Source organism: Mus pahari, chromosome 5, assembly GCF_900095145.1.
Source record: "Mus pahari chromosome 5, PAHARI_EIJ_v1.1, whole genome shotgun sequence".
Lineage (NCBI taxonomy): Eukaryota > Metazoa > Chordata > Mammalia > Rodentia > Muridae > Mus > Mus pahari.
In genome coordinates, this window is record NC_034594.1 from 70,211,460 (window position 1) to 70,221,740 (window position 10,281).

The window sequence follows — 10,281 nt, forward strand, 5'->3', positions numbered from 1 at the left end:
AGCTAGCAGGCATGCACGGCCACACTAATTCACCCGGAGCTTTGTAGGTGCCCCCAAAACACTCTGCCAAACAGGCTACATCTCTTGTCCTGAGGTAGAATTCATTTTACTAGAGTATTTGTATTTATTTCAATCTTTCCAAAATATCACTTTTAAATATACCTGACGGTCAAAGCTCTTCAGATATTTTTTTCCTTAAAAAAATCTTTGTGGTCTGATCCATGGGAGCTAAGGGTGTAGCTCAGGAGAGCATAATCCTAGCATGTGTATGGCCCTGGGCTCCACCCCAGTACTGCCAAAATTATTTAAAATTATTTAAAATTATGGTGACAGGCAAGACACAGTGAAAATAATATCCCCAAATTTATAAAACTTTATTAACATTAAAATTAGACTTTGGGTCATAAAACAGTGAAGAGGGTTTTTGTTTATTTTATTTTTTCATTTGTTTGTTTTTGAGACTGAGTCTCTCTCTATATATAGCTCTGCCTGTCCTTGAGCTTGCTATATAGACCAGGCTAGCTTTCAATTCATAGAGATCCACCTGCCTCTGCCTCCCAAGTGCTGGGACTCAACCTGGCCTGAAGCGAATATTTTAAAAGGGGTACATCAGCTTATTATAATAAAAGGGCATAAAACAAATACCAGGGACATATAATGAATCTAAAAAGAAATAACATGGTCTCAGAGTAATAAAGCTGAAACTGTAAGGAGTCATTTTAAATTTCTTCAGTGGTGCTGAGACATTCTAACTTACCAAGTTCAACCACCGGCAGAGTCAGACAAAAGGATAATAAATAAAAAAAACCAAAAGCTTTATATTCAACTTAAAATAATACTAACAGCAAACGTCTGTGAGTCAGGAAGGCACCGTGGTCAGCAGCTGCTAACATGTACTTAGGAGTTGGCCTTGGCCCTCTGCACATAGGCTACAGTTGTGTCGCCTGGTCTTCTTGTGGGACTCCTAACAGTGAGATCACGAGCTGTCTCTGATTCTTTCGCCTGCTTTGGGACCCTTCCCTCCTGGGTCACTTCATCTAGCCTCAATATGGGGGGAGGTACCTGGTCTTACTGAAACTTGATATGCAATGGTTAATTGATATCCGTAGGAGGGCCACCTTTTTCTGAAGAGAAACGGAGGAGGAGTGAATGGGGGAAGTCAGAGGGGAGGTGGGGAGTGAGGGACTTGGGGAAACAAACTGTGGTCATGCAGTCTTCAGGATGGGGGAGAGGTGGGAGAGAGGGAGAGAAGAGAGGTATTTATTTTAAAAATAAAAAAAAAAAGCTAGCCTTGTGTAGATGAGAAGTTCAGCAGGTGCAAACCTGCTGGCCAGAGGCCCATCCTCTGAACCATGTAAATGTGGAACCAACTCCACAAAGTTGCCCTCTGACCTCCACATGAACAAACAGATTTTAAAAAGAAGAAGAACACTATAAAGTTGGTAGGCATGCAGATAAAGACCTGTAACTCCAGCTACTTGGGAAGCTGGGCAGGAAGATTGCAAAGTTGAGACCTGCCTGGATTACTGGGTGAGTTCAAGGCTAGGCTCTGCGATTTGATCAGACGCTATCTCAAAATAAGTGAAAAGGGGGCCGGGAGTGTAGCAGGGATCACAAGGATGCAGACTGCCACCCTGCATCCATTGGTCAGGACAAACATCACAGAAGGGGAGCATCCCGACATGTGGCCCTCAGACTACACTACAAGTTTTCCCAGGAAGACAAAAACAGGCACTTACTGTTTACATGCACACACAAAATCCAACTAAGTGTGTGTGCATAGCAGCTTTATTTACAATCGACCCAAACAGGAAACAGTCAAAGCTCATTCAGTTAAGCTGTGGTGATTCCCTGTCATAGAGTCGTCAATAACCAAAGAAACAACAGAAAAAAGGGGCTATGGAGCTGGATCTGCCCTGCAGGCCAAGAGGAAGACACAGAATGGCTCCGCAGGGCTCCACCTTGTGGCCCTCTCAAGCAAAGGCCCGGTTACAGGCAGCAGGTCAGCCATGGCTAACTGGAGGGGACTACAAATGTACAGGCACAGATATGGGGCAGGGAGTCATTCAGGACCCAGAGCACACAAACCTACACTCATTGAAACTTTCAAAACTTTCTAATAATAGAGTGCACATGATTGCATAAAATCGTGAAGTATATGTAATAAATTAAGGGGTGGAAGAGCATGTATATTTTTTTCCTTCCAGAAAAAAAAAGGCAAATTTTAAATAATATGTACAAGAGAGAGCCATTTCATATATTAAAAATAAATATTCATGGTACATTTTGTTTGTTTGTTTGTTTTCGAGACAGGGTTTCTCTGTGTAGCCCTGGCTGTCCTGGAACTCACTCTGTAGACCAGGCTGGCCTCAAACTCAGAAATCTGCCTGCCTCTGCCTCCCAAGTGCTGGGATTAAAGGCGTGTACCACCACTGACTGCCTGGCTTTTGGTACTTTTAATCCAAGATATACATAACTTGATAACATCCCTCTGGGAATAGATGCATTCTCATTTTTTATTTAGATCCTTATTATTGGTAGTATTACATTCACTAAAATGAGAAAGCTACTTCTGTTTTAACTTTTCCAATGCCTGAATATCTTTTTCTCTAGTGTCCTAGATAGCAGCTGCACCCACTCCTCACCTAAACACACAGAGGCCCCAACAGACGTACACACTCTGTGGTACTATCCTCCCATGAGCACATAGTGCCCCACTCCTCATATATGTGGTCACACAGCAGCCTCTCCCCTCATATAAACACACAGCAACCCTGCCCCTCCAGTGAACACACAGCAGCCAGACCCTCGTGAACACATGGGCGGTCCCACCTATCATGTGATCACGGCATCTCCTCACCTGGAATAATATTGTTTTTGTGTGCATGGTCCCGTAGCCTTCTCGTTGGCTGAGATAAAACGTGCCCGTGAAGCTGGATCCATCCGGCCATGTGTAGGTGCCCATGCCATGGAAATGGTCCCGGTAAAACTGCCCATGGTAGGCCTATGGAGAGGAGAGGTTCATGAGCCTCCTATTGAAGAGAAGCCATTACCTTTGTAGGTGACTGCTAAGCCAGGCTACAACACCTGGTTGAATGAGGACTACAAGGCTGTGATAGGCCTCTTGGGAGCCCAGACACAAGACTTCTTTTAGTCCAGGTGGCCAATGTGATAACTGGCATTGGTCACTCAGAATACCCAGAGAGGTCTCCAGGTAGCCAGCCCACGAGCTCACCTTCCCTACCCTCTAGCTTGGGAAGTTCAGAACTGCATAGAGCTGCTGCCAGGCCAGCACCCACCCTAGGGGTTTGGCAGAGCCCTCCCCTCCTAGGAATCCTGACCCCACTCTATGAGCTCTCCATCAGGTAACAGAGGCCAAGCTGGCTGGAGGATGCTTACTGGTAGGGGACCCTGAGCCTGGCTGAAAACAAGGTAGGGTCGATTTACGACTCCTCAGTACTGGGTCCATTGTGAGCCTCTGCCCGCCCTTGCCCTGTCTAAGCCCTTCAGGTAAGTATGTCAGGTGAGTATATCAAAGGGTATGGGAGAGGGAAGGGGGGGTGTTACCAATCCCCCAGGCTCTGTACTTGGCCTGTATGCTGTTAGGTGGCGTCTCCATCCTCAGAAGATGCTGGGCCAGGAGCCCTCAGCTATGGTTTGTGAAGAAGCCATGAACACTGGGCAAATGAGAAGCCAGATGAAGACTTGAGGCACAAACACTCAAGCATCACCATCAACATGGAGCCCCAAACTGGCTCCTGGTAACCATGTCTTCCAGGACTGCGGGAATGGGGTTCCCATTCTGGGTCTTAGAGGACTCATGCCCTTCTTCCTATCTAGACACCTCAGGTCTCCTCAGACCCCATCTGTGGTGGTATGAATAGGTTTGGCTCCCAGACAACCATGTGTTTGAATGCTAGGCCATAGGACGTTATTAGGAGGTGTGACCTGTTGGAGGAAGTTTGTTATTGTGTAGGCGGGTTTTGAGGTCCCTTAAGCTCAAGATATGCCCAATGTGACAGTCTCCTTCTGGATGCATTTGGATCAAGATGTAGAACTTAAGGCTCCTCCAGCACCATGTACGCCTGTATGCTGGCATTCCTCCTGCCATGATGATAATGGACTGAATCTCTGAAATTGTAAGCCAGCCCTAGTTAAATGTTTGCCCTTATAAAAGTTGCCTCGGTCATGATACCTCTTCACAGCAATGGAACCCTAAGACCCCATCGTAAACAACTTCTCTCCCCCCACCTGCATTGCTCTCCTCTAGGTAAACATACCTCCAGTGATTCATATACACTCCCCACCCCATTCCACCTCCGTGTAACTCCCCTGCTCTGAAATGCCCCCACCAGAAAGAGTAGATGGCCACAGCATGCGTACCTCTGTCCTGCCCCAGGCCACAGCTGCCTGGATCAACATAGCCTGACTGGAGCTGGGCTCATGGGGCTTTAGAAGCAAAGCTGAGAAATCCCTGTTCCTTCTCCTGTTTCTTGAACCAATGGGAGGGACTAGATGCTGGAGGAAGAACTGGACCAGGTTACTCTAGTCTTGGGCTCCAAGTTAAAGAAACTGTGCCTTGCCACAGGCAGAGCCACACCATAGAACAGAGGAGCCCATGACTCCCCCAATGCCATGAGCAGCATCGGACTGGAAAGGCTGCAGCGCCAGGGCTGCAGGGCTGCCCTAGACATAGATAATAGAAAAAGGGAACAAGGGCTGGTGAGATGGCTCAGTGGGTAAGAGCACCCGACTGCTCTTCCAAAGGTCCGGAGTTCAAATCCCAGCAACCACATGGTGGCTCATAACCANCTCATAACCATCCGTAACAAGATCTGACGCCCTCTTCTGGAGTGTCTGAAGACAGCTACAGTGTACTTACATATAATAAATAAATAAATAAATCTAAAAAAAAAAAAAAAAAGAAAGAAAAAGAAAAAGGGAACAAGCACAAGGCTAAAAAGCACTGCTTCCCTGGTGACCCTACCAGGCTTCAGACACACTGCATCCCCTTTTGTTATACATGGAGCCATCTTACCCAACCACTGATACCAGAAAGCACAGACAAATTTAGTCATCAGCTCAGTCTTGGGTCCCTGCCTCCAAGAAGTCTCCATTTAGGTCCTGGTATAGCCTAGGTATCTTAGGTGCGCTTCCATTTTATAGTTGAGAGCATCCTTTGCCATCATTTTAATCTTAAAGAGCAAGCAATTTCAGTAAGGTGAAATATGTGAGTCTCTGCAGAAATTTGAAGTTTTAAAACATTTTGCTCTCCCGGAAGAAACTTACTACTGTTGTTTTGCCAGATCAATATATGAATCTGCCTTCTAACTGTTTATATGCATAGATTAGTGCTGCCCTCTACCTTGGCCAGAAACGTTTCTTTTTCGAAGTGGGTGGCGGTCGGTGCAGAGACTCATAACTTGTCAAAGCACTGAGAACAAGTGATTGATAAGTGCTCAGCCCTAAATGGGATGCCTGAATCTATCTCCCACTCCCAAGACTCAGGGAACATTGTAGAAGAAGTGGGGAGAGGGGCTGTAAGATGGCTCAGCAGGTAAGAGCACTGACTGCTCTTCTGAAGGTCCTGAGTTCAAATCCCAGCAACCACATGGTGGCTCACAACCACCCATAATGAGATCTGACACCCTCTTCTGGTGAGTCTGAAGACAGCTACCGTGTACTTAGATATAATAATAAATAAATTTTTGGGCCGGAGCAAGCAGGGAATGAGCGAGCGGGGCCGACCAGAATGAGCAGAGGTCCAAAATTCAATCCCAACAACCACATGATGGCTCACAACTATCTGTACAGCTACAGTGTACTCATATACATAAAATAAATAAATAAAATCTCTCTATTAAAAAAAAAGTGGGGAGAAACTGAAAGCCAGAGGACAGGGTGCAGATCTGTAAAATATTGGTTTTATGGCATGCCATGGCCACTGTACTCCTGAATTCATAGTGTCTGTAGCTACCTGCACAAGACCTACATGAGATTCCAGTGCCCCCCCATCCTAGCTGAGGGGCTATTTACTGGCAGTTAATGGCTGCTGGGGATGAGAAAGTCAGTTTTCTTCTGTGTTGTGGCTGCTGGTAGGTTGCCCTATGCTCTAGTAGAGAGTCCCACACCCGTGTAAATGTGAGGATCACTAATTGCACTCAGTGAGCAACTTAGAAAAGAGAGGGGACGTTAAGATGGGAAGGGAACATGTTGCATGGGTTGAAGGGAGTGGGGAGTGGGGTAAATATGATCAAGACCAACTGTATACAGGCATGAAACTGTCAAAGAATAAATGAGAATGTTTTAAATAATAAAATATTCACCCAGAGTAAAAAACTATCTTCTTCAGCCATAGCTTCCCAGACCCCACAATGCGATGTGGAAATGTGCAGAGAACTTTTCTGGAATTCTGTGGAAAGCTTCAGCCCTATCCTGTGGGTCACTTAAAAGGTCCACAACAGCTGCTTCCAGGAGAGAGGGCCCATCTGAAGCTCCCTACCTCGCCTGTGGGCCAAGAGAACTCGCCGAATCCAAGCTTCATGTTGAGTCCAAACTCCCCTTTGTAAACACAGCCATCCTGCCACTCCTGAACCCCTTGGACAAGCTGCTTGTAGGTCCCCTTCAGGTCCTGCTCTCCCAAGGTGCCTTCAGACTCCTCCTCCTCATCTCTGAGATCCCCTGGACGGCTCCTAGAAAGACAGAAGGCAAAGGAGGAGCAATGAAGAATGCTGGGAGAGTGGCTCTGCCCGGGGTACCACCCTCCCCCATCTCACATCACTCTCCAGATAGCCCCAAGGCTCCAGATTTCCTCAAAGGGAAACTGAGGCTTACAGGAAGCTATGATTGCCAGGGTTGCACAGGAAATGAACCGAGAAGAAAGGGCACAAACTGACACCAGTAAATGTGCCCACCCCTGAGATAGGACCAGTCAGCCCCTCTAGCTATTTCCGGTCGGATGTGCCCACAGCACAGTCCTCCCTTCTGAGCTGTCAGGACCAGCCTCAAGCTGGGCAAGAAACAGACACTCAAATACACAGGTAGATCCAGGAAAGATCTGAGAACACCTGGAGGGGTAGCAAACTGACAGTCAGATGGACAGCTGCAGAATGTGTGTATGGCACTAGGGAGAGGTTGCCGGAGACAGGTCTGCCTTACTGTCGACCTTGTATTGATCTCAGCCTAAACCCACTCCCCTGCCAGCCTCCTTTCAGCTCTCCCAGGGTGCTATGTGCTGCTGCCTCAGCTCTCCCGGGGTGCTATGCGTCAATGCCTTGGCTCTCTCGGGGTGCTATGCGCCAATGCTTTGGCTCTCCCGGGGTGCTACGCGCCGATGCCTCGGCTCTGGAGACCAACCCATTCCAATGTCTGCCTGGTGGCTAGGCTGGCAGCACACAACATGGCATCCCTCAGACCCTGTGATGATTAACCTTGGTTGTCAACCTAACTACCACTGGGACCAACTAACACCCAAGCAGTTGGGCACGCCGGTGAAAGATTTTTCTGGATTGGATCATCTGAGGAGAGAAGATTCTCGATAAATCCAGGCTGCACCATCTGCTTGCAGCCTATGAAAAAGGATGTGGGAGGAGGAAGCTTTTGCTTTTGCCTGCTTGTCCTCACTCTCATGGGCAAGTTCATCTATCCTGCTGCTGAGGCAGTCCTTCACTGCTGTTAGAACCTACTTATTTGGTATTACAACAAAGACTAAAGATCAGCTGAAACGTCCGACCTGTGGTCTGAACAACTACCAGATTCTTGGTCTTTCTTTTAGGAGACAGCAATTGTTGGACTACTCAGACCACTTTAATATATCACATATATCAAATGCATATATGTATGTGTGTATATAACATATTATATATGTGTTATATATTATATATGACAGAATATAACATATATACTCTGTTAATTCTGTTCCGTTAAAAAAAAAAAAAAACCACCTGACTAACAAACCCCCGGCCCAGCACATCCCAGCGATCTCAGGAGCCTGTAAAGGTCCACTGAACCTAAGCTCAGCATCTACCCAATAGAGAAAGCCTCCCACCATGAGGAGATGAAATATTTGGTATACTATACTATTTTTATTTTTATCATTATACAGAAAGAAGCCACGAAGGACAGATACTCGAACCATCATGCTAAGGCAGAAGGCACTGTTGTAGGCTGTTGTAAATTCTTCTCTTTTCTTTCCTTTTCCCCTGTCCAACAGATCTTCCTATGGCACCAGCTGGCCTCAGACTTACTATGAAGCCTAGAGTGATCTTGAACGTCAACCCTCCTGCCTCTGCCTCTCAGACGTGGAACTACAGCCTCTCGCTGCTATGACAGGCTTGTGCTGATCTGAAGGGGTTGATCCCAGGGCTTTGGGCACCTAGACAAACACTACCACTGAGCCACATCCCCAGTCCCAAGTTGGAATCCTAATGCTGCAGTCCTAAAAGCCAGTAGCTCAGAAATGTCCTTCCTATCTGAGGTGACAAGGTTGGGCCCTAGGCCAGGGTGCCTAGTTCTCATGAGAACTCATGAAGAAGGGCACCTTCTTTTGGGCATAAAGACACACAAATGGGAGATGAAACTCACAGACAGAGGGCGGTCGATACAAGCCAGGGAGAGATCTCTGAAAGAGCATCAAGCCTGAGGCCCTCTGCTCTTGGGCTTCTGCCTGCAGCACTGTGCGAGGGTGGAGTCTGTATTGCACCATCTAACCTTAGCACTTTTTTTAAAAACAAAGATATTAACAAAGCAAGACCTGGCCTGAAGTTCCTGCCTCCCAACATGGCACAAGAACACTTGGCTAATTTTTGGAAAGGGCTATCAATAAGAGGAAAGAAAGGGAATGTTTTTCCTGGGGGGAAAAATGTGAATTCAATCAAGAAAATCGGACTATAACCGAGAGAGCTGGAAAGGCCAGTGAAGAGGCATTAGAGATGAGCAGCTGGCACAGAAGGGCCCAGTCACCTGGCTCTGCCACTATTGCTCATCCTAGCTCCCTCATCTGTGAGATAGACAGACACTGTGTGAGTCGGCTAGGCAGCTACCGAAAACCACCTGGTTCTAGGGGCTGGAAGCCGGAGGTCCAGGTATCAGTGTTTGAGCTCATGAAGCTTCGCTTCCTAGAACCTTGTGAATGTGAGCTCCAGTTGGCAGAGAAAAGGTATATATAGAAAAAAAAAGGCAGAGCTCTATCAACATGAACTTTGTGCAGTGTAGTAGTCGTAGCAGTAGCTGCAGCCGCAGTAGCAGTAATAATAGTAATATTGCACACAGGATCTCACTATACAGCCCTAGATGGTCTAGATTGCCCTATGTAGGCAAGACTGGCCTTGAACGGATAGAGATCTGCCTCAGTCTCCCCAATGCCGTAATTAAAGTAGGGTACCACCATACAAGGTTCCCTTTTTAGGGAATTTTTAAGGTCTGCCCCAATATTAAATTCCAGCGGATGCTTGGCCCCATGATTATGATTGCACCTTCCTGCCCGCAAGTCCCCCTGCACCTTCTGAAGAAAGAGTAGCTCTTCACGGAATCCTGGCTCTCAGTGTCAAGAGACCGACCATTTTGCCCCTCCAGACCTCTGGAGCTTAAAGTTTTCGAGCCTTGAGAGTCTGTGGTAACAACGGAACGAACTTCTTCCATATCTCTCCTCTTCAAACCTAGAAATAAATCTATGGTCACAGTTCGCCCTCAGGACCGTGGACAGTGGCAGCTGGGGAAACTGCCCGCAGCCTTTGGGATTCTTCTAGTAGACCCCTCTAGCTCCTGAGGACTCACTGGCCTATAGGAGTCCGGAAAAGGGGGAGGGGGCGTTCCCTGGCCTTCCCAGGAGTGGTCGCCACTGTAAGGGCCGTCAAGACCATGTGGGATCGGCCACTGACCTCAGGGTCAACTTCAGCAGACAGAAACCTTGGTCTAAATCACACCAAATGTCTCAGAGTAATGGAGTAAATTCAGTACAGAAGTGCGTCACGTTGCCGTGGAGACGGTCACGCCCAGTTACAGCCAATCCTAGCCAAGTTGTGCTGACTCCTCCCTTCACTCCCCCTATTCAGACCCGCCCCTGAACAAATCTGGCCAATTAGCTAGCGGAGCTAGGATTGCCACCGGCCTGTCTCAGACACCACCAATCCCAGAACTGGGAAAGCTGGCTCTGCCACCACTGCTAATGCTTAAGCCCTTCTGTGGATGCTGGCTTAATCTGTCAGACCCACTGTGAATTAGCCTCTGGACCAGAAGCTACCAGCACTCATGAGAGAAAGCGGGGGGGGGGGGGGGAGACCC

At 47.5% G+C, this 10,281-nt stretch overlaps 1 protein-coding gene across 2 annotated transcripts in view; it reads right to left on the reverse strand.

Moving 5' to 3' along the window:
* The window catches only part of Ankmy1 (ankyrin repeat and MYND domain containing 1), a 33,006-nt gene extending 23,051 nt beyond the window's left edge, over positions 1-9,955 (reverse strand). For both annotated transcript variants that reach the window (XM_021198420.1, XM_021198419.1), the window contains exons 1-4: positions 9,879-9,955; positions 9,500-9,656; positions 6,503-6,692; positions 2,861-3,004 (exon numbers count right to left, since the gene is read on the reverse strand). In XM_021198420.1, coding sequence (XP_021054079.1) covers positions 2,861-3,004; positions 6,503-6,692; positions 9,500-9,639 — 474 coding nt within the window. In that variant the 5' untranslated portion in view covers positions 9,640-9,656; positions 9,879-9,955. The remainder of the gene's footprint in view (positions 1-2,860; positions 3,005-6,502; positions 6,693-9,499; positions 9,657-9,878) is intronic.
* Positions 9,956-10,281: the final 326 nt, after the last annotated feature.